The sequence below is a fragment of the Leptonychotes weddellii genome, chromosome 12 (assembly GCF_054177405.1).
Source record: "Leptonychotes weddellii isolate Sample4059 chromosome 12, ASM5417740v2, whole genome shotgun sequence".
Taxonomy (NCBI): Eukaryota; Metazoa; Chordata; class Mammalia; order Carnivora; family Phocidae; genus Leptonychotes; species Leptonychotes weddellii.
In genome coordinates, this window is record NC_138380.1 from 15475272 (window position 1) to 15500605 (window position 25334).

Sequence of the window (25334 nt, forward strand, 5' to 3'; positions counted from 1 at the left end):
CATGGAGCACTGGGTGTTATGCACAAACAATGAATCATGGAACACTTTATCTAAAACTAATGATGTAATGTATGGGGATTAACATAAGAATAAAATAAATAAATAAATAAATAAATAAATAAATAAATAAATAAATAAAAAGACAAGAGACAACAGGTATTGCAAAGGTGTAGAGGAAAGGCAGCCCTGTGCACTGCTGGTGGGAATGTGAACTGGTGCAGCCACTATGAAAAACAGTATAGAGGGTCCTCAAAAAATTAAAAATAGAACAACCACGTGATCCATCCCTCTGACTTCTGGGTATGTATCCAAAGGAAATGAAAACAGGATCTTGAAGGGATATCCACACCCCCATGTTCATTGCAGCATTACTCACAATAGCCAAGAAATGAAAACAACCTAAGTGTCCATCAATGGAAGAATGATGGATAAAGATGCAGTATATATATACACAGTGAAATGCTGCCATTTGCTACAACTTGAATGAATCTTGAGGACATTATGTTAAGTGAAATAAGTTGGATGGAGAAAGATAAATATTATATCACTTATTTGTGGAATCTAAAAAAGCCAAACTCAGAGAGACAGAGAGGAGAGTGATGGTTACCAAGAGCTGGGGAGGGGAAGCAGTTGGCCAAAGTGTACAAATGTTCCGTTATAAGATGAACAAGTTTAGGGATCTAACAGCATGGTGATTATAGCTAATAATACTGTATTATATATTTGAAAGTTACGAGAAGAGCAAATCTTAAATGTAATTATGTGGGATGAAAATGTTACCTAACACTCCAGTGGTAATGATTTTGCAATAGAGAAGTGTATCAAATCAACACCCCGTACACCTTAAAATCACACAATATGTCGATTATATCTCAATAAACCTCGGAAAATAATTAATTTGTAATAATAGAACAGGTCAATATCACCTACACTGAACCCCTGTTGAGGCAGGGAACCTCCTTCTTCCTGGATGATCTCTGCAAGTATCTTAAGGAATTCTTTAGCAGCTGTGATCTCCAGGCCACCGTATCTGCAGTCACCCCCTCAAAGAGCAGATAATACATGAAACAGAGTAGTTACAGTCTGCCCTTTCTTCCACATGTATCTCTGGTTGTATTTTCAGTTGCAACAAGGAAGCAGAAGCAATGCAGTAGACCCCAAAATATATAATGGTAAGGTCTTCTGCTTTTTCCAAAACTTTCTCAAGAAGAGGCTTTGAACTAATTATACAGCTTGTAATGGTTCCACAGCAACATTTTTGCCATTTTTAGGCTTTAAGGTCCTGAACAAACTCCCACCTGTCACCTGGACCAACAGTAAGACAAGACTTCCAACAATGATGCTCACCTTCTCATCATAACTGAAAATTTGGATTTCATCAGCCACTTTTCTTTGTCTTCTTGTGACTTGACAAACATCTCCTGTGTTGCTTGATCTACTCTTGTCCTTCTAACCATCCCTACTGTCTAGTAATAACTCACCATGCATATGCAAGCACAGAGAACAGTAATAAACAGTATGGCTGCCAGGAGAGGGCCCTGCTTACTGCCAACCTGCTGGGGGCGGGCGGAGTTGGTGCACTCGGGCTCCCGAGCAGTGCTCTGTGGCTTGGAGTTTGGGAGACGGAGAGGCTTCTGGGCTCTGTTCAGTTGCCCGACAGCCCTGTTCTCCATCCTGTTTCCTTTGCTCCTAAAACATGTTGTCACTTCCATTACCAGGGGCCCAGGAGCCCAGAACATGCCCATTTACCCCAGGAGTGACTAGGGCAACTTAGTGGAGACTCCAATCCACAGAAATAGAGGCAGCAAAAGGTACAATGCCTTCATCCCTCAGCACTGCCACCAGCCACGTGCATCCCAGGAAAGAGAGCAGGAACTTGAAATTCAAATGTTACAGGCCTAATAACCTACGCTCCCCATTCATACATTCAGGAAGATACACACACATACACACACACAGCCATTTTCCCCCCAGAGCTATATTCATGGCTCCAAGACGGTTGGATCTAGAGTAGTTCCTGAATCAGCCAAACACCACGGCCAAAACTAAATCCTGGGCCAGACCCTCCTGCCCTATGGCAAGCTTACCCTCAGAGCCTCCTCTTATCCTTTCCTGCCATCTGACCTCTGTTGGGCAACTCAGTGCACAACACACCTTGCAACAACATCGAATATTCTTTTTTTCCCATTGTTACTGAGATAAAATTGACATATAGCATTATAAAAGTTTAAGGTGTACAACATAATGATGTGATATATGTATCTATTGCAAAATGATCTCCACCATAAGTTTAGTTAACATCTATCACTTCACAAAGGTACTATATTTTTTTCCTTACTACTACTTTTTCCTTTTTCCTGGTGAAAACTTTGAAGATCTCCTATCTTAGCGACCTCCAAATATACAATGCAATATTGTTAGTCACAGTCACCATGTTGCACATTACAGCCCCGGGACTTATTTATCTTATAAACAGAAATTTAAACCTTTTGACCACCTTCACCCATTTCCCCATCCCTCAACCTCTGCCTCTGGCAACCACAAATCTTCTCTCTGTTTCTATGGGTTTGTTTTTTTTCAGATTCCACATATAAGTGAGCTGATATAGTATTTGTCTTTCTCTGTCTGACTTCCATCCAGGTTGTCACAAATGGCAGGGTTTCCTTCATTTTCATGGCTGAATAACATTCCTGTGTGTGTGTGTGTGTGTGTGTGTGTTTATCACATTTTCTTTACCCATTCATCCATCAATGGACCCTGAGGGTGTTTCCATAGTGTGGCTACTGTAAATAATGCTGTAATGAAAAATGTTACAATGAGGGTGCAGACATCTCTTCGAGAGTAGTAATTTCATCCCCTTAGGATAAATACCCAGAAGTGGAACGACTGGGTCATGCGCAAGTTCTATTTTTAACTTTTTAAAGGAACCTCCATACTGTTTTCCACAGTGACTACCCCAATTTACATCCCTACCTGAATTTTCCTTTTTTTTTAAACATTTTATTTATTTATTTTGATGGCGAGAGAGAGACAGTGAGAGAGGGAACACAAGCAGGGGGAATGGGAGAGGGAGAAACGCTTCCCACGGAGGAGGGAGGCCGATGCAGGGCTCGACCCCAGGACCCTGGGATCATGACCTGAGCCGAAGGCTTAATGACTGAGCCACCCAGGCGCCCCTAAAAACCCATTTCATCAATAATTTTCCTAGAACAAAACAAGAGAAAGCAGTTAGAGAGATGAAAATTGGAAAGGAAGAAGTAAAATATGTCATTATTTATGGATTCTATGATGATACACCAGGTGACCCAAGAAAACTGACAGAAAAACTACCTCAAACAATAAGAATATTTGGTAAGGTAGCAGGCTATAGAATTCGAAAGGAAACAATAACTAGTCAGAAGATAGAATGTGGCGGGGGGAAGCCCCATTTACAATAGGAACCAGAGAGGGAAAAAAAGATAAAATAAACTTAACCAAAAAGGTTTAAGGCCTGCAGGAAAAAATCAGTTCTGAAGGAAACAAAAGATTTGAACAAACAGACATGCCATGTTGTGATATGTCAACATTCTCTAAATGAATTCATAAATTTAACACTATATCAATAGTAAGTACCAGCAGACTTTTTTTTTCTGGAGCTAGACAAGAGGATTCTAAAGTTCTCAGAGAAAAATAGGGGCGCCTAGATGGCTCAGTCGGTTAAGCGTCCAGCTCTTGGTTTCAGCTCAGGCCATGATCTCAGGGTCATGAGATCGAGTCCCGTTTCGGGCTCCATGCTGGGCATGGCGCCTGCTTAAGATTCTCCCTCTGCCCCTCCTCGCCCCGCTCATGTTCTCTCTCAAAAAAAAAAAAAAAAAATTTAAAACTTCTGCATGTAGAAAAACAGCCAAATGATTTATTATAAACAAAGACAAATGACAAATAGAAAAATACTTGCAATTCACACCCCATATATACAAAAAGTTCTTACACATCAGCAAGTATAAAAAGATCAATGGCCCAAGAAAAATGGGCAAAGGAGAGCCCACTAAAAAGGACACAGAAATGCTCTCCCTCATACACAATAAAAGATGCAAATCAAAGCCATCGAGATTTCATTTTCCAACTTAACAAACTGGCAAAAATCCAAATGTTTAATAAGGCGGAAGCTGGTAGAGGAAACAGGTCCTCTCCTTATGGCTAGTGGGAATGCAAAGTGATACAATCTGTTTGGAAGCAACTCAGCAATGTCTGTTAAATCACAAAGGCATGTCCTCTTTGGCAAAAAACTCCACTTCCAGGGATTTATCCCACAGTCATTTTTTTACACATGCAAAATGACCAACATACAGAATTCTTAGTTGAAGTGTTGTATGTGGTAGCAAAAGCTGGAATCAAATTAGATGTACACCAATAAGAAATTACAGTCCAGCCCCACAGTGCAATACCACACAGCTCTAAAAAGGGACGAGAACGCTCGTAAAGAACTGAGATAGAAGATGCTACGTGTTAAGAAGAAAAAATAAGTACAGGATATAAAGAACACTGTTAGTTGTTTTTTAAAAGCTGAGAGGGGGTTGCCTGGGTGGCTCAGTTGGCTAAGTGTCTGCCTTCAGCTCAGGTCATGATCCCAGGGTCCTGGGATCGAGCCCTGCATCGGGCTCCCTACTCGCAGGGAATCTGCTTCTCCCTCTCCTCTCTGCTCGTGCTTTCACTCTCCCTCTCAAATAAACAAATAAAAGCCTAAAAAAGAAAAAAACCTGGGAGAGGAAAGACAACATTCACACCTGTTTATACTTTTCATAATGCCTCTTAAAGGCCACCCGAAGGAACTAAATCATATTGGACACCTGCTGGAGGAACAGAAACTGGGAGGACTAGGGACAGATCTGGGCAAGAGCCAATTTATTTATAGTTTTCATTTTTAAACTATGGAAATATATGAAAAAAATAACCTATGGGAATGTATTACCTATTTTTAAAAGAAAATGGTAATTTTTTAAAGACTATGCCAAACAAGGGCATTAAATGATACTTCCTTTGCTTAACACAGGTTGTTCAAGGCGCTGGGACAAACCATCTCATCATAAACAGAAGTGGGGCCACTGTCTGCTGATTGCAGAGGGGCCATCATGCTGCCATTCCACTCCTCAACCCGGAGCCTCAGTCCCCAGGACAGGGGACAGTGAACTGTCGGCTCCTAGTCCCTGGTCTGGAGCCCCACCCGCCCCAAGCATTCCTGGGTTGGTAAAAAGATATAAAACAGACGGTCTGGCCCAAGACAGTCTTTCTGTGGGAAACTAAAGCTTATCTCCCAAACTGCATAGTAAAATTTTAATGAGTTTATGCAAACTCAATACTCGTTATGAAAATGCAACTAAATAATCTGCAATTATATTGTAAGATAAACGTTCCTTTTGGAGCAAGGATACAAAAGAACACAAAGCCGAAATGCGTCTGACATCTCCCACTGGTTGTCCATACTGTGTCCTTTTAAACATGGTGGCGGTTCGCAGATCTCTCAGAAGCAACGCTATCCTGGAGAATGCTCTGCCGCTTGCTAGCTGACTATTGGATGCTTTATGCTAGTTCGTATGTCTCAGATAACACAGCCATAGGCAAATCTATCAATTCCTTTCTTTCCATGAGAACAGTGGCCATTGAAGCCATTGGAGCGTCTGTTTAAGTCCCAGTCATTCTTCAAGACAAAGTAAGTATTACCTCCTCCGAGAAGCCTTCCCTGATTCTCCTGCTGTACTGAATGCCCATCATTATTTCTTCCTCAGTGTCCTGCGCCCATCTTTAATCAAAGCACTAATCATATCACGCTCTAATTGTCTTACTATGCGTCTACTTTCTCCTAAACTGTAAGCTCTCCGAAGCCAGGAGATGTGCCTTATCCATCTGAATCCTCAGACGAAAGAGTATCTCCAGGCACACCATAAGTGCTCAGCAAAGATTTGATAAATGAGTAATGGTTCAGAGAGAGGAAATGTCACCTACCGATGGTTAGGAGACAGCAGGTTCAAGCCCTTCCTTCTATTACCAGTTAGCAAACACTGGAGGATTATTTAGGAAGCCTGGGGAATGCCCAGGGACCTAAGCTGTCCACGAAATTTCATCTCCGGCTGCCAATCTTTAAGTGGGTCATTTTAGCTTCCGTGGATAGCTGGGCATGACTAGTAGGACAACACCTGAGCCAGCATGCTTCTCCATAAAGTCCCTGAGTCAAAGAAACTGAACCCACAGGGGCTGAAGGAGCTCAGAACAGGAGGGAGTAAGGTGTTTCCAATGGGAAGACCTCATGGGAAAGCTGAATCTCAAAGAAAGGACGTTCAAGACCTGAATTGCCAAAGAAAAGGACAGAGGCAAATGGCAGGGTACCTAGGACGAGCCAACCACAAAAGTGGAAATGAGCCCCTCTCTTTCCTTACCACCTTCCTTCCCCCTGCCCCTCCTCCTCCCCTGAGGATTCAAGGTGGGCAGATGACTGACGAGGTTAACAACGAGATTAGTGAGGTTGTAGGAGGAGTACGTCAAGGTGATGGCAGAATCATCTGTACCAGACCCCCACCCCCACCCCGGCCCCGCATGGTTCTGCACTTGGAAGAAGGAACCTGGCCTGTCTTTAGGGTTTATGTGCTCTCTACACCCAGCAACTTTGGTACATGTTTTCATATTTTAACTCAAGGACAACTTTTATGCTGTGTGATGTTTAAGTCCACTGCCTGTAAACTCAGAAGAGATTTAAAGATTTACTGTTCTTTGGGGCCCCCTCTTTTTGAACTCAAAGCATCATTGGGTGTAACGGGCTTTGAATTGACAAGCTCTGAGCGAGCCTCACTCGGGCAGCTCTGCTCGCCAATTTGCAGGCGGGCCTGTTTTTACCTTTTGGCTCTTATGTAATTATGGGTTTGTATGTCTCACTTCACACCACTGATAGGAACTTGGCCTCTGATTGAGTTCAGCTTTGAATCAAGTGTTCAAACTTCATAGAAATCCATCTTTTCTTGCTGAACATTTCATTGAAGGTAAATGCCTTACTTGAAAGGAAAAAGCAGCTCAGGAGAGAAATATTATTCTTCCAGCAATACCCTCCCTGTCCCAAATCCAGTCAACAGGGGGAGGGAGTCCCTGGAAGGCGCAGGGCCCCCAGACAGGTGGGGGTAAGGCGGAGGCTATTTTTAGGCCATGAGATCACCTCCCGATAGCCATTAGTGTCAGTGGGCAAAGGAGGGCTGGCCCACGGGACTGTGTTTCTCAGCCCACGTTCCAGGAGCTGTTGGCTGATGAATGGTTCTTTTCTGCAAAGAAAAATGTGCCGTCCTGATGAATGGAGGGTCTGTCTGGGGACTTGCTGGAAAAGGCCTTGGTGTATTTCAAAAGGAATCCTGGCTGAGCCTGCAGAGCTCCATTTCCAGGCCTGCCCCAGTCACCTGCCCTCCCCTCCCTCACTACCTGTCCTCCTTGGCCTTCCCTTGTCCCCTGCCCTCCTCCCCTTTAATATTGCACCAGACAGTTGCCTTGGCAAGGAGGGGAAGGGGGGAGATGCGTGAGCCCCTCAACGGGAGGTGGGGGCAGCTGCAGCCCACAGGTCACAGGATCCCTGCCTGGATGAATACGACGTTGCCAGAAACTGGGTCTTTCCATGGTGACGGACAGACAGGACCAGGTTCAGTGACTTCTACTCCAGTTGCACCCAAATGTCACAGGGTATGTCTCCTACATCATGTCCTATGAGTAACTTTGAAATGAAAAGTAGTATCAGTTGGTAGGGTTGACATACAAGATAAAAGAACCCTAGAACAAGGGTGATCAGCTTGAAGAAGACTAAATTCAGGTCAACACATCTTACTGGGGATTCAGGAGCCCATCTATCTCCCTGCCTACCATCGGGCCTGGCCCTTCCCCAGAGCACAGCGGTGAGGTGAGAATGAGGATGGAGACAGTTAACCGGCCCCCTCTGCTGGGGTGGGAGAGTTCAGAGAGCCAGGCTGGTCTCCGTGGGGTTATTTGGGAGAACTGCCCAGGTGAGTATAGCAGGGAACGTGGGCAGGCCTGAGGAGGCCTACGGTCCCGACTCAGAGTCCCCGCCTCTTTCAGAGAAGCAGGTAAGGGTCCTCTTGCCAAAATGGTGGGCAACCAGGAGCCTAGCCTATAATAGGTGTCTGTTATAAGGGTCTCCTTAAAAATACCTCAGCATAGGGGCGCCTAGGTGGCTCAGTCGTTGGGCTCGGTGGGAAGCCTGCTTCTCCCTCTCCCCTCCCCCTGCTTGTGTTCCCTCTCTTTCTGTCAAATAAATAAATAAAATCTTTAAGGAAAAATCTCAGCATATATATGTATCCCTGAATGAAACCTTCTTTGGTTTTTCCATGTTTGCAAACTTGACGTAAATGGAGTCACTGGGGACGTGTTCATCTGTGAATGTCTCCTTTCACTCAACACTGCTGCTGAGATATTTTCCCCCCAGGTTAATGTATGAGCTGTCATTCATTTATTTTGCACTTATGTAGTACAATTTATATATTCATTTTCTCCTGGGTGCATATTTGGGTTATTTTCCGGTTTTTGTTATTAGCAACAGCTCTGCTATGAAAATTCTTATACATCTCTCCTGATGCTCATTATGGGAGAATTTCTCCAGGGGATACATATGGAATTTCTGGGCCATTGAGGTATTGTGCATCTTTGGCTTTTCTAGATAATGCCCATTTTCTCCCAGAGTACTAATTTACACTCCCACCAGGAGTGATTTGCTCCACATCCATGGTATTGTCGGAATTATTAATTTTTGCCAGTCCGATGGCATAAAATAGTATCTCCTCCTTATTTTAATTTTCATTCCATGATTCATAATGAAGCTGAACCTTTTCCATATGCTCTTATCTGTGTATCCTTTTCTATATTTTCACTGTTCTTATGTCTTCCCTTTTGCATATTATGTGATTTACTGGTTTCTTAATGATCCCTAGGAGTTTTTAATACATTCTGCATAATAATCTTTTTTTCGTTTCCATGTGTTAAAGATGTCTTCCCACTCAGAGCTTCTATCCTCCCTCTTTTTATAGAGTCTTATAATCGTTTTTAATTAAGGTAGTAGGATTATCAGTCTTTTTCTTGATGGCTTGCTCTTCTGTGTAATGCTTAAGAAATCCTTCCCCACCCTGAGGTCTTAAAGATGTTCTGTGTTTTTCCTAAAAGGCTTCAAGTTTTACCTTTTACCTTTGATGGGTTTTTTTTTAAGATTTTTTATTTATTTATTTGACAGAGAGAGAGCCAGAGAGCACAAGCAGAGGGAAGGGCCGAGGGAGAGGGAGAAGCAGACTCCCTGCTGAGCAGGGCAGACACTTAACCGACTGAGCCACCCAGGCGCCCCTGCCTTTGAGGTCTTAATCCAGAATTGGGTTTTGTACATGGAAAGACATAGCGCTACAATTCCATTTATTTTCCATATGGATGATTATTGAATAGTCTAGCACTTCCCCACTTTTCTGCAGTGCCACTTCTGTCATTTACCAAGCTTCCACATATGCGTAGGTCCATCTCTGGGCTCTCTGTTTTGCTCGTCATCTTTTTGTCCTTGGCTGCACAAATAACTCCCTGTCTTAGTTACTACTGCTTTATGATGAAGCTTGATAGCTAGTAGGACAAATTCCTCCATTCTGTCCTTTTTTCTTCTAGACTGTGTTGGCTATTCTTGGACTTTCGCTCTTCCATATAAATATTAGAATCAGCTTGCCAACTTAAATGAAAACCATGTTGGTATTTTTATTGGAAATGCTTTGAATCTCAAGCTCAAATTTGGAAAAAATGGACATAATTTCCTTATATTTTTATTGCTATTGTAAATGACAGCTTTATCTAATTAAATTTTCCAAATGGTACTGGTATATAAAAATACAATTGACTTGTTTAAATTGGGTTTATAATTGGCAACCTTGCTAAACTCTCTTATAAATTCTAACAAATTGCCTATGACTCTGCAAACAATTATATCATGTATGAATGACAGTTTTTTTTCTTCCTTTCTAATCCTTAAACCTTATAAATCTTTTTTTTTTTTTTTGGCCTTATTGTATTGGCTAAAAACTGGTGAAAGCAAGAATCCTTGTCTTGTTTTTAATGTCTAAAGGACCTGCTTTTTTCTATTTCATCATTCAGTGTGGACTTTGCTGTAAGTTATTTTTTATAGGTAGTTGTCCCTGATAAGGTTCAGAAAGTTCTCTTCTACTCCCGGTTTGCTAAGACTCTACCGTAAGTTGATGTTGGATTTTATCAACCAATCTTTCTGCTTTTATTGAGAGAATGCCACATGAATTTTCTCATTTGTTCCATAAACGGGATAACTATATTAGTGGATTTCAAATGTGGAGCCAGTCTTGCATTTCTGGGATACGCCCCTATTCCAATTTAGCCATGATCTGCTGTCTTGTTATATCTTGTTAATTGTTTGCTAAAATTCTGTTTAGGCTATTTGTATCTGTGTTCTTGAGTGAAATCAGCCTATAATCTTCCTTTCTCATATTGCCCTCATCTGGAAGACTTTTTTATGAGCTTCATAAACTGAGCTGGGGAGTGTCCCCTCTTTTTCTATTCTCTGTAAGTTTCTGTAATATTTTGAAAATCTGTTTCTTGAAGTCTGTGAAACCTGCTTCTGAAGCTCTCTAGGTCTCACATGTTCCCAATGGGAAGATTCTTTAGTACTAATTCAATTTATTCAATTCAATGATCATGGAAGTATTCCATTTTTCTTTTACTTTTCAGTGTTGATAAGTTATATTTTCCCATTAATTTGCCCATTTCACCTAAGTTTCTATTTTGTTGGCATATATTTGTTCTTAATAGTTTCTTACTATATTTGTAAGCTCTGCTGTATCTGTTACATATTTCCTTTTTCATTTCCTAATATTGACTATTTCTGTCTTCTCTCTTTATCTCTATCAATCTTGCTAGAAGTCTGTTAACTTTGTTCGTAATACCAAAGAATAAACATATTGATCATCATTTTATTCTATATTTTATTCTCTATGTGTTTACCATTTCATCAGTTTCTTCTCAAATCTTGATTGCTTTCTTTATTCTACTTTCTTTGGGTTATTTTAATGTTCTTTTTCTAACTTCTTAAATCAAATACTCAGTTCCTAGATTTTTAGCCATTTTTATTTCATAATATAAGTGTTTAAGGCTATAAAATTCCCTATAACTGCATTTCACAAATTTAGATATGTTGCATTTTCATTATTTTCAAATCAGAGCATTTTATTTTTCACAAAACAGCATAGAGCCCCATGATTTATTACAAAATGAACATTCAATTAACCAACAACCAGGTTGAAAAATAGAATATTACTTGTACCCCAAAAAACCCTGAGCATCCCTTTTCAGTCAGTACACTATCCCACCCTCCCCGAAGCGAACCATTACCCTGACGTTTATGGTTATCCTACCCTTTTTTAATAGTTTTTTACTCTTAAGTGTTCACCCCTAATCACAACGGTTTTGTTTCACAACATTTTTGGTTTTTCTGTTTGTTTATATAAATGGGCTGATCCAGAATATATTCTTTTGAATCTGGTTTCTTTCACTCAACATTATACTTGTGAAATGTATCCACATGATTGTTTATAGCTAGAGTTTGTTCCTCTTCATTGCTATAGTTCTCGTTGTATGAATATATCACAAATTTGTTATCATTCTACTCTTGATGAACACTTGAGCTATTATGAGTCATGTTGCTGTGAACAAGCTTGTAAGTCTCTTAGCACATATGTGCCTGTATTTATGCTAATTAAACACCTATCTGTAGAATCACTAGCTCCACGGGTATGAGAATCTTCAACATTGGTAGTAGTGACGATCCTTCTCTAAGAGAGCCATACCAAATTACACTCCCATCAGCAGGGCGGCTACTGTTACACGATCTCATCAACATTTGAAATTGCCTTTGGTTTCCATTTTAGCCATTCTGATGAGAGCCTAATCATTTCTACTTGCATTTTCCTGATTATAATGCTTCATAGGCTTATTGGGCAGAAGAGAGTATTAGTCAGTGCTAAAGAAAGAATTGTAAACTGGAAGATAGATTTAGAGGACTCGGCCAGAATACAGCACAGAGGGAAAGAAAGATGATGAAATTGAGGTTATATGAAATGGAAGACAGAGTAAGAATATTTCATGTCTCATTTCTTGGAATTCTGGAATAAGATAATGTAAATAATGGAAGAAAGTAATATTTGAGGAGATATTAACTGAATGTTTCCAAGAGTTGATGAAAAGCACTGATCCTCAGAATCAGGAAGCCCAGTGAATTCCAAGAAGTACAAATAAGAAAAGAATCTGCATTAAGATTCTGACTGTCAGGGCGCCTGGGTGGCTCAGTCAGTTAAGCGTCTGCCTTTGGCTCAGGTCATGATCCCAGGTCCTGGGATCAAGTCCAGCTGAGCAGGGAGCCTGCTTCTCCCTCTGCCCCTCCCCCCTGCTTATGATCTCTCTCTTTCACTCTCTCACTCTCAAATAAATAAATAAAATGTTTAAAAAAAAAAAGATTCTGACAGTCAAAGACAAAATACTAAAGAGAAAGAGAAGATCTTAAAAGCAACCAGAGAGAACAGAAAAATTACCTATGATAGAATAACAATTAGATTGGCTTCTGACTTCTCAACAGCAATAAGCCAGAATACAGGGGCATTATATTTTCAAAGGCCTAAGAGAGAATTACCTTAGACTGTCACCTTAGAATGGATATCCAACGATAGTTTCTTTCAGGAGCAAGGATGAAATAAATATCTTTCAGACCGACAAAGACTGAAAAATGTTTACTGACACTAGACTCTCACCAAAGCAAAAGACCAGATCATTGGTAAAATGTTGTGGCAGCCATTAAGGAACAGGAGATTCAGAGGAACCAGAAAAGAAAATATAATATTGAGGTGCCGATCCAATCCTCCCCTTTTTTCCGGGAACTACAGAAATACAATTTTCAAAAAGTTAACATGATTCTCATACAAATAAACATATGTCAAGATCGGTGCAACTCATGTATGAGGAAATCAGCAGGATGGTAGGGGCTCGTTTAAAGGAGGAGCAGAGAGTGAAGGATTGCATCGTCATTAAAGAAGAAAATATTGGAATAAGATTGTTAGATTAGGTACAAAACTAGTTAATGTGGTTTGGGCAATAAAATCATAAGCTTTGGTTATATTTTCTACGAGATAGAAATAATTTAAATATCTGCTGGACAAAAATCTATAAATTATCATGTAAACTTCATAGAATCTGGGTCTTCGATCAGTAGCAGAAAGTGTCAGATAAAAATAGATCTCCCAGATAATTAAAGAACCTTTAGGTGGCTAAACAATGCTTCAACACGACATCAAAAGAACATGCTGTCCTCCTTTTGCCTTATTTCCAAAATTGAGATAATTTTTCTTAACAGAACAAATCTCCACCTAATGAAGTGAACCACAGCAGTAATATTGGCATCACACGACTCTGCCCCACCCACAGACTAGGTCACCACTGACCCAATCTAGGTTACTCAGCTTCTCTACCCGCTATTGGGAATTGGGGCATCCTCAAGGCTCCCCCTTTGAACTAGGGAGCAGTCTGCCATTTTGCGACAGCCATGTTTATCCATGCTCATGCCAAAGAAGTAAAAGCTTGTCTACAGAGAAAAAGAACACAGATCAAACATGGAGAAAGAAGCAAAAGAGTCCAGGTGACCCCAAGTGAGAGAGAAGAGTCAGGATAAAAGAACCAACGAGGTTCTTGATGACTTTCCATTCACTTCCTGTATCCAGGCCTTCATGAAGCTTAGGCTGTGGCTCTTGGCCTTGGGTGCTGTAAGATCCTCGAATATTCCCCAGTAAATTCCCTTTTGTGCTTAAACGGAGTTAAGTGAGTTTAAAAAAAAAAAAAAAAGAGTAAACTACAAATTGAAAATTGGAGAATCAAGACAGAGCAACACGAGACTGTCCAATCATTCAGCTCCACAGGTCCAGGTGCAAGACCCCCTTGCTATGTCAGAAGACATCAGTTTTTATGTGTTTCCTGTTAACCCAGGGTAAGGGTATTACGCTGTGCAGTTAAGGCCACGTGGAAGACAATCAGTTGGGACTTACCATGAGCCAAGAGTTGCACTTGGCTAAGCCCAGGAGCTCATTCCCACAACACATGTGGCAGATCCAGGAAGACAATCACACCTCTCCCCTTTCTAGCTTCTTATCATTCAATCAGATGGCTTATAGCTGGTGTCTCTCAGCTTGCAGTATATCCTCTGTTGCCTGTAGTGGTATAAAGAAAACCATAAGATCTCCACAGCTCTTTAGTTCGATTTCTCAGGTCGATTCGAGGGTGCATCATGAAATTAAAATACCCACATGTCGAGTGCGTCCTTTCACTTATATTGAGTATTTTTTCAAATTTTCAAGATTCCAAGCCAATACTAGGCTCTAGGACATCTCTAGGAAGACCCGGGGAGAAAGGAGAGAGCCTCCCCTCCTCCCACGGGGAGCTGGGGCAGGAAGTGCAGTGGTGTGTGGACAGGAAGGAGGCTGGCAAGGGACGGGCTCCCTTGAGAGAGCCAAGCTGGGGCCAAGATGACATAAATTGAATCTGATCATCTATGGCAAACAAGGGAAAGCCAGATCTCACCAACTGTTTACCCTGTATAAACCTTTTTAAAATTACCCTGGTGCGTGTGACAGAAAGTAAGAACCAGGAGAGGGGCTTTTATGAGAAAGCTTCTCAGAATGTGTGAAATAACAAGAGGTCTGGTTTTCCATCTCAGCTCTTTTGTGCAGTCACATCAAATGGAAACTCAGCAGGCCTGCAGGCCACCGCTGCTTCTAATTAAGGCCCCAAGGTGAGGCAATGTTTCAGGGGGTATCATCCCAGCAAAACAGAAATTCCACCTCTGTCTCCAGCAGAAGGCTGATCTGGGCTCGGTGTGCTGTGTTTGTTCTCAGCTTGCACTAAAAATGGCAGGCCGCACCTGCCTTCCAGACACCCTCCAAGCAAGTTTATTCTAACGCTGATTCTCTTGTTCAAACAACTCAGAGCATGGATAACAGATGTTAAATAGAGGAGGAATGGGAAGCAAAGCATTTCCCCCTTTATGTGTATTTTTGTGTGCCTGTGTGTGTGTGTGTGTGTGTGTGGAGGAGGGGTGTTGTACATAAAAGAATGACTATTGCTTCCCTTTGCAAAAATGCTGCCCCATCCCATCACACAGGAGTCAACTCTAAAATTTTGGGTGTGCTGGTAAGGAGCCTTATTTCAGCCACGTGTCTAAAGGAGGTGAGTTCTCAAACTTTACTGATCATCAGAATCCCCTGGAGGGCTTGTTAAACAAACGGCCGATTATCAGCCTCACCCCAAGAGTGTGCAATTCTGAATCAATAGGTCTGGGTTGGAGTCCGAGAATTAGCGTTACTAACAACTTACTCAGAGACAACGCTTTGGGAATCACTGTTCTAGGACAATAAAGAGAAAGAGAAAAGGTGAAGAATTATGGGCTCAGTGACCTCCGACCCAGCCTGTGGATATTTTGAGATACAGCCAGTAGACAAAGGAGAGAGAGCTGCAGAGGATCTGAGCAGGTTTGTGGAAGGGCAAGCTGAGGGCAAGCAGAAGGGTTTTTTAAAGGATTACCAAGTGTGGGATGGTCTGTTAGGAGGAGGGGGGTATTAGCCAGAGAGTGGGCTTCACATTTGCTGCAGGAGTGGGAATGGGTCTCCTTCACCGCCGCCCCAGCTTCCAGGTCTCTACTGAAGCCCCAGGCAGGGTCTTGCTCTGCATTTCTTCCCTCTCTTAGAAGCTGTTGATGACCAGACCCCCAGTGGTTGCCCCACTCTTGCTCCCCACTGCCCCATATCTCCCCTGGTTGGAAAACCCAGTTGCTGGACAAAGGAGCTTCCTCAGCTCGGTTTCTAGCGAGGAGGGCTGAGAGTCAGCACATTCTGGGTGATATTGTTTCAGGCCTGAGCTGGAGGGTGCTGTCCGCCTCTAACAGCAACTTGGGCCAAGCATCCCTCCCAAACTGTCCATCCTGCCAGAGGTGGGTCATTCTATCAATCTTGGGGGGGAGGGGGTTGGGGAAGGGCATCTGTCATATAGAGAGTGTTACATTAATTGAACGAGAAGGCCATCAGACTGGGGATGTCTCTACTGTCATAGTGGCCTACCAAACCAAAATCTAAGCTTGTAATGGCACAAGATTACGAAATCAAAACACTAAAGACAACCAACCACAGCCAACTAGGCTTTAAGCTACAGCTAATTAAATAATTTCCTTGTTTTCCTTCCCCACTGTCTCCATATAAGTCTTTCTCCTGACTCTTGGGGGCAGAGCCCTCCTAACCCCTTCTGGTTTGATGCTGCCTGATTCAGATCGATTTTTTGCTCAAATAAACTCTTAAAGTTTTTAAGATGCCTCAGTTTATCTCTTAACAAGGGAAACAAGAATACAGCGTTCATGTTTCCGTGAGGTTTTTCCTTCCTCACAGCCCCCACTTTCTCACTGGTGTTCAGTGAGAGACTCCAGGCAACATTAATAAAACAGCGACAGGTCCTGGTCTTGGCCATACGCAGCATGAGTCATGGCAGGACTGACCACATAATTTTCAGGGCCCAGTGTAAAATGAGAGAGCGGGCCCCTTGTTCAAAACGTATTAAGAATTTCAAGATGGTGACAGCAGAGCATAAAACCAAGCATAGAGCTCCTCTATGTAAGCAGCGCTGGGCAACCACACCAGTTGCATGCCCCTGGGGCCAGACCTGGGCATGGGATCATCTATAGGAGCACTGAGTTAGGAAGCTCCAAGCTCTCCCTAAACTGGGCTGCCGCCCCCTATTTCCTGTCAAACAAATAGGACCTGACCTCAGAGACTTTCTAGGGCCTGGGGAGGCAGACAGACACCAACCACTGAAGAACAGATTCTTGTGTACAACTGCGCATGGGTGAAATGATATGGCTGACCATTGATGTATCTAACTCTGCTTGCTAGCACTGTTCCAGCAAGGTTATCTAGGAAAGGTAAGCACAGGAGACCATTCAGTGTCAAGGGCAGGAAAGGGAAAGCTGAAATAAGGAGGCTCAGGCACCTTCTGTATGACCACGGAATTTTGCGATCAGTTTCTGGAGGGCTCTGACAGTATTCAGAATTCTAATGTGCAAATCAGAGAGCCAACCTGCATGATTTCTAGGTGTCTCCCAGTCCTATGAACATGTGCCCAGCCTTCTTTACAAAGTCCTGGTGTCTGTTATGTAACAAACTCTCGTAAAACTTGGTGGCTTAAAACGACCACCATTGTAGGGCGCCTGGGTGGCTCAGTCGTTAAGCGTCTGCCTTCGGCTCAGGTCACGATCCCAGGGTCCTGGAATCAAGTCCCACATCGGGCTCCCTGCTCAGCGGGGAGCCTGCTTCCCCCTCTCCCACTCCCCCTGCTTGTGTTCCTGCTCTCGCTGTGTCTCTCTCTGTCAAATAAATAAAATATTTTTTAAAAAATAAATAAAACAACCACCATTTTATAATATCCCACCATTTTGTGGATTTGGAATTCAGACAGGGCTGAGCCATTCAATTTTTCTGCTCCATGTGGATCAATGAGGGAGGCCCCAAGATGGCTTCACTTACATGCTTGTGCCTTCACAGAGACGGCTGGAAGGCTGAGCCCAGCTGGGACGATCCTCTGGAGCTCGCATGTGTGGACTTTTAAGCCTGGACAACTCAAGGTAGTAAATTCTTACCTGGCAGCTCCCATAAGCCTCATGGAGCTCAGGGCTCCCAGAAAAATGTTGCAAGGAGCCCAGCAGGGAGTTCCGAGTCTAGCCATGGAAATCCCAGAATGTCACTTCTGCTGCATTCTGTCAGTCAAGAAAATCACTAAGACAAGCTCAGATTCAAGTAGAAGAAAACTGAACTCCACCTCTCAATGGAAGGAGTAGCAAAGCCATTACTAATCCTTATGAATATGGCCCAGATAAGAAAGACAACAGGGAACGCCAATCAGCATACCCATGGTCAAAGAAAAAGCCCAGACTCAACATTTTAATATTAGGGAATGAATGTACATTTTATATTTTAAATTAAAATAAAATGCTTAAGATATATAGGTCCTATTTTTATCTTGATTCTACAACCTTTTTTTTTTTTTTCATTTCGACCTATCATATAAGAATCTACTGTAAACTTTTTTAAAAATTCAAGGACCTAGATCCATGACAATTCCTTACTTGTCCTTCAGGGCCCAAATCACCAAGCACAGAATGTCTTTGCTAATTCAGTGGGGCGAGGGGAGCGGGGGAGGAGATGGGGGTGCCCACTCTTTTTTGCCCCAGAGCTTCCTGCCACAGTGTCTACGGTTTGTAATGTGAAGTTTCAATTCCTACTGCTCTATCACCTTTGTTGTAGGCCATTTTTACCTCTTGTCCCCACTGGCAACTTGGCCAAATCTGCCACTTTCCAGGGGGCACCTCAGCCCCATTCCTCTCAAACATAGAGACTCTCTCTTTCCCTGCCTGCTTCTCACTTAAGCTGGAGGATGCTTCTCACTCCAGAATTCCAAGGAAAGCCAATGTTTTCCTTACACAGATTTTGAAATGCCCATCATCTACCCCCCTCTCTCCTGAAGCCATGATTGCTTGGGCCCCTGACAGCTTCACTAATGATCCAGCCCCAGGTGCCATCATACCCTGGGCTCCTGTAGACCCTGCCCCTCAGAGTCCACTCATCCTTTGTTGCCATGGTAACCATCTCTGGGCTTCTGCCCCACCCCCCTCATGGCCATGGCACCTTCTCCAATAGTCTCTGCCAAAGAGCACCTACACTTTCCAACTGTCCTTCCCCATTAAGCCTCTTCCAGTTAGCCTCACCCATGGCTGTTCTTGCCTCATTTTAAATCCCAGTGCTCCCCTACCTGCTATCGGTGCCATCTCTTTCCTTGTAGCCTATGCATCACATGAAGACTGCTTCTAGACTGTCACACGTACATCTTATCATTGCCCACGAAATCGCAAATGCTTTGAGAACAGAGACCATGATTTATGCATGTGTTTTTTTTTTCTCCTTTGGGCATAAAGAACAGGACTGGGCTTCCCAATGCATGCTCTAAAGACATATTAAAATTAAATATCTAAGAAGTGTACATAAATTGTGCCAAGCACTAGACTAGGCACTTAATGTGATTTAATTTAATCCATATATTTAATTCTTATCCCATACCACTATTACCTTCTCTCAGGTCTAATTTTAACAAAATTCCACCAAGAGGAAAGAATTTGGATGTCCCACATAGTTCATTATAATGGGATTTGGCGTCCAGTACAAACGCAGCTCAGAATGCCAACTAGAGAGAGGCATGCGCATCGTCAGGTGGGGTCCATGGCAATGATTTCCTGGCAGGTGAGCTCGAGTTGCATTAGGAGGGATGTGGCTCAGACCCCAGGTAGCAAATGGAACAGACAAGAAGTAGGTTTCCTATTCTAGAGGAAAGGAGCCATGCAGAAGTTGTGAGGAGTTGTGGAAGTGATGGGTGGATCCCACTTCCTCAAAAAAGTCAGACTTTAATTGTCTTATTATATATTCTACAAAAATTGGAACCAGGGAGAAAAAGAACAAGCCACAGAAATTCGTTCTTGGCTCTTATCCGACAATTGAGTCCCAAACCACAGTCCCAAAGTCTGTTTGCTATTGAAAAGGCGATTCGAAGACCAAAAGGCACTGGCACGTCTGGTGGGCTCCCCGGCTCAGTTGCCAAGTTGCAGGGTTGGGAACATTTGCCAACAGCCTGCTCTGGTACACTCTGTCCCTGCCCCAATCTACTGCAGTAATTAGCTTTGCTCGTTAGTTTCAAGTAAATAATCTCCTTGTCGCAGCTGGGATCCTTTATCAGAACAGTGGATGTTAGGGTTTGCAGAAGCAAATAATTTTTTCCCCTTGGAATTCCCTGGAACACTAAGTTATGACCTAGAGATCTGAAGGAGGCAAGTAAACTTCCAAAGATGTCTAAAAATTCCAGGGAGTAGCTCTGCCTAAGAGGTGGAAGAGTCAGGCATTAAGAGACAAACACATGCAAAACAAACACACACAAAACCTTTGGAATGGATATGGATCTTTCCTTCAGTTCAGTTTAATGGTTCAGATCAACAAACATGGGTAAGTATCTGCTATGTGCCCAGAAACACAGTCCTGCCCTCACAGAGTGCCCAGTCTGGGGCGGGGGGGGGAGATGGACAAGCAAACTGGTAGTAAAGACACTGATGCACTAAGAATGTACTCTAAAGCAGAACGCATGGACGGAGAGCGCCCTAATCCAGCCTGGATCTTCAAGGAAGACATGGAGATGGAACTCCAGCATCGATTTAAGAAAGATGAGAAGGAGCAGTCCAGAAGCCCCTCTACAAGGCTTGCGGAGTGAGGAGGCATGGGGTTGACGCCGAGCATCTTTAAAACAATTGGCAAAATACATTTTCTCATTCTTTTGTCCCTTGGCATCTCATCATCATGCCCATTTCAAAGAGGGAGAAAGCGAGAAGAGAGACTTCAGCTCTGCTCTGGGTAGCCTACAGGGTTGCAGCTGGGGGGTGGGGGCGGTGTGGGCAAGGTGAGGCAGATCCCCAGCCAGCTTCAGAGAATACCTCATGGGGGCAGAACACCCTGTCCCTGACCCTTTCAGCTCAGCACCCCGCCCCCCGCCCACCCGGAAAGGGCTGCCAGGGACATCGCAGCACCCTTAGATTCCCCCCGCCTCGTTGCCAGAGAGGGAGGGGGGATCTCGTTGCCAGAGAGGGAGCAAGGCTATGTATAGCTTCAAAGCCTGTCTGTGCCAAAGTTCAACACCAAATCCCATTCTCCTTCAGTGCGCCAGATCTTTCCAGGAGTTTAACCCAGGGCTGCCCACCTGAAGAAAGGAGACATGGGGAATTGGAGGGCAAAAGGATTATCTTTTCACTTGGATCGATGGGAAGTTACAAACCGAGGAGAAAAATAAGGCAACGAGTTAAATAATTACATGGCGGGTAAGAGCCTGAGCTTTGGAATCAGACAGTGCTGGGTCTAAGTCCCAGCCCTGCTACATCCCAGCTGTACAGGCCCGTTCCTTGATCTCCCTGAACCTGTTTCCCCATCTGTAAAGGGGGTGTAATAAGAGTACTCACCCCAGTGGGTTGTTGTAAGGATTAAAGGCAATAATATGTGTAAACGCTTCGTGCAACATCTAGCACGTACTAGCTACTCAATAAACATCAGCCAATGTTTTTTTCTGTCCATTTGCATCCCCGTGTCCACGCACAGGATGCCTGAATGGACCAAGGTTTTACCAGGACAACTGACTTTCTTTTTTTTTTTTTTAAGATTTTACTTATCTATTCATGAGAGAGAGAGAGAGAGAGAGAGGCAGAGGCAGAGGAAGAAGCAGGCTCCCCGAGGAGCAGGGAGCCCAATGCGGGACTTGATCCCAGGACCCTTGGATCATGACCTGAGCCAAAGGCAGATGCTCAACAAACTGAGCCACCCAGGTGCCCAGGACAACTGCCTTTACGGGATCATTTTGGAGCTAGCCAACAATATTTTATACTAGGTTTTTTTTTAACCAGAAAATGAAAAGATACTTTCTAGTAGCAAAGAAGAGTTCCCAGGGAAGACCAGAGCTACAGCAAGGCTGTCCGCCAGGAAGTGGGTTCCCATGTCCTTTTGGGCAGAGGGCTTATTTAATGGGACTTTGCCTTATCAGCTCCCAGCCTCCGCTCATGGGCACGTTTAGTAATGTGTGATGTCTCACCATGGGCAATCCCTTTGAGCAGCCTGGCTGGACACCAGTGTATCAAGTCCTAGGATGAGCTGAAGTAGAGACGGCAAAGGCCATTGGTTTATTTAGACTAATTCACACCACCTTTACTTTGATTAGCAGCTATTGTGTTCAAGGCACTGCTTTAGAAATCACTGTCAAAGCCTGGGACGGTAGAAGCAGAGTTGCCGAATGGGCTGCCCCTTGATGATGAAATCCATGCTCTCCATCCACAGCTGGGATCACGATCTGCGAACGATACTTACCTACAGCTGCATAATTGCTCAACATTGGAAATACGCATTCATATCCATGGCCTCCCTGTGACGGAGGCAATTGGGAGTTTGATTTTATCTTCCAGAGGAGGAAACCGTCTCTGAGAGCTTATGTACTAAAGTACAGCACCATTCAACTGTGGCCTCCTGATTCCAAAGCTCTTACTGTCACTAAATCAGATGGATTTTGTCACATGGAGGGGGCACACTGCAAAGTCTTTAGAATGCATTCTAGAAAGCACATTTCTAGGATAGCCGGCTCATGTCCAGGTACGAGCTGTGGCCCTAAGAAGCCCTAATCTTCATTTATGTCATGATCTATCCATCCAAGGAGGGAATTTTGTAACTGGCTTTATCACGCTCCAAATTCTGCTGTTACCTGAATTAGAACTATTCCGTCAGCTGGCCCAACCTGAGTAGAGGGAAATCTCTGGGACTTTATAGGCCTTCTAGGGGGAGGAGGACAGCACAAGTCATTCTTGATGGAAAATTACATCTATTGCTCCAGCTGATCCAAGCTTTCTGACCTTCAAGCCATACACTGTATCTCTTCTCAGGCTTTAGTCTTCAGGAATGAAATGAAACCACACTGACTGCAGGGTAAGCATTCTTTGTGTAGGGTGAGCAAGAGTTCTGACCACTGCTCTCCTGTAAAAGTTTTGGGTGGAGGGCTTAGGAATGATCAGCCTGTGCCCAGAGAATCCACTGGAGAGCCACGCACCACCTGGACCCCTCAGTGTTCTTGGTCCCCTCCCAAATAGAGGGGAAGCCACACAGGGAACCTAAACAGGGTCAAGTATCTAACGGGAAATAAAATATTCAACCACCCATCAAAGTGAACGGCTCTGGAAACCCAAACATCAGAATGGTAGAATTTCCTTCAAATGGCAAAGAGGCCCAGAATGCCAGGGCTACGCTGAATATGTTCTAGCGATTTTCTTCCGCTTTCTTCAGCTTACTTAACAATGATTCTGAGCCCTCACCCCTTGCCCCCTTCTGCTGTAGGACAGTCAATAGAGTCTCTATCCCAGGTGGCATGCTCAAGCACTAAGTCAGCCTGTCCTGACCGCCTTGCACTTGCTGTCACATGAGACAAAAAGACCCCCTGAGGTTCAAGCCACTGGATGTTGGTTCTCTCCCTGCTGCAACCAAGCAGAGCCCTTCCCCTCCAGGCTCTTGTGTGTCCTCCTGTCATCTGGGAGGAGAGGGGTAAGAACTGAGCAGAACTGACTTGCTCTGAATGACACAGAAGAGCGGGACAGGAATTCAGTTGCCCTGACCTTGGCAATGCCCAACCCCAATTTGTCCGGAGGACTGGGAACACTTCCACTCATGGGAGCCCCAACAGAGATGGTGGTAAAGCAGGTAGCTTCACCCACCCACCCTGTCTCTCTCTCTCCCCCTCCCCCCACCCCTTCCCCTGTTCTCCTGAACTGCCCGGACCCTTAAATTTCTGGGCTTTCTTCATATTCTCTCTCTGTGGGTCAACCCCTCTGCCGCTCAGTCCCCACAAGAATTACCTGTCCTAGGATCCAATAACCAACCCCAAGACCCTGTTCTCAACCAAATGTGGGGTTAGAAAGACTCTAAAGAATAAAATCATTCTAAAAGGATAATGGTTTAATATGTTGTGTTTCTCAGGTATATGTGCATTTTTAAAGGAGAAGGTCATTTATCTTATTAAGACTTAATGGTAGACCTTGGGGCATTATGACAGGCAGCGCGGAAATAATTTGTAGCAAGGGGTTGTATCACCCCTTGGTAAATTCACACCCACACCCACACCCACCCTCCGTCCACTGTGGCCAGTCCTAGGTCACTACTTTTCCTCTGAAATCAGAATCTCCTCATCCATCTGCTGAGAAGAGAGAACAAAGCTGCCAGCTGATTATTATTCAAGAACAAAGCAGAGCATTTGTTTTAGCAGGTTCAGAGCCATTATCCCCCCAGGACACATGGTACAGTGTATGCTAGCTTTATCTAGCCACATTTCCTTCTGTCCTCAAATCCTTAAAGAGTGTGTTGTTCCTCTCTCTGGAGCAAGACAAAAGGGAACTGGAGAAAGAAATTTGTTGTAGCAATGACCTACAAAAAGCTTCTCTCTCCTTCCTTTGCTGCCTGGATGTCTCCAAAGCAATAGGATTTCCTGTCTCTTCCCGAAACCCAGGTGAATGAGAGAAGGTATGAGAAAAGAGGTCCCCAGCGGCCATCTTCCTTCTGAAATACCAGCAGAACCATACCCTCAACCTCACCACCATCAGCAAGGATTCAGTCTCCTTTGCTGCCAACAGTCTCAAGAAAGGATTGCCAGATAAAAACACAGGAAGCCTAGTTAGATTTGAATTTCAGATGAACAGTGAATAAGTATTTAGTATCTAAGTATATTTCATGCAATATTTGGGACATACCTAAACTAAAAAAGCATTCAATTTTCAGATGTGCTAAACATCGTGACCAACCACATCATCTCTCCCTCCTCACCCCTACCCCCGTACCCTCTCCCCCAGCTGGCTCTGGTCTCCACACCATCCTAGACTGGACACCGGAAGTGTGACAGAATTCCTTTGCTGCAGATGAGGATTTATGGGGGTCCACACCGGAAGCATATAGAATGATGTCAATCTGTGTTGAGCATTGAACAGTGTCAGAGATAAATCCCACTGGGAGATGCTTCACCTCTGGCTGCTTCAGACTTGCTTGCCTGAGGTCATGCTGAATACCTAAAAAGACCAATTAAGGGGCGCCTGGGTGGCTCAGTCGTTAAGCGTCTGCCTTTGGCTCAGGTCGTGATCCCAGCGTCCTGGGATCGAGCCCCGCATCGGGCTCCCTGCTCCACAGAAAGCCTGCTTCTCCCTCTCCCACTCCCCCTGCTTGTGTTCCCTCTCTTTGCTGTGACTCTCTCTGTCAAATAAAAAAATAAAATCTTTAAAAAGACCAATTAATATGTTCTATGGTCTCAGAAAACACAGGGACTACTTCTCTAGAAGAGACAGTGAAGTTTAGGAGGGAGGCCTCTGGCTTGTCTATGTCAATCTCCCTCCGCCCCATCTGAAAACTGTAAGATGCGAAAAATCCTTTCCTGCTCAAAATTCTGTGAGTCTGTCCGCCCCTGGCTGGCTGAGAAGTCCAGTCTTCCTCCCTCTGGTGCTGCTCAGCCTTGCTCCAGTCCCAGGCCATCCAGGGCTCCGGCTTCTGCCCCAGCAACTTCTCTCACCAGCAGTCCCAGCAGCAGCCTGTCTCCCAACCATGCCTGACTCATCTGACACTTCTCCACCCTCCCATTCTGAACGTGGGTCC

At 43.9% G+C, this 25334-nt stretch overlaps 1 protein-coding gene across 2 annotated transcripts in view; it reads right to left on the reverse strand.

Annotated features, from left to right (window-relative positions):
- Nucleotides 1–25334, reverse strand: part of LOC145716470 (uncharacterized) — a 190846-nt gene that overhangs the window by 151230 nt on the left and 14282 nt on the right. For both annotated transcript variants that reach the window (XM_081800035.1, XM_081800034.1), the window contains exon 3: nt 14097–14258. In XM_081800035.1, coding sequence (XP_081656161.1) covers nt 14097–14150 — 54 coding nt within the window. In that variant the 5' untranslated portion in view covers nt 14151–14258. The remainder of the gene's footprint in view (nt 1–14096; nt 14259–25334) is intronic.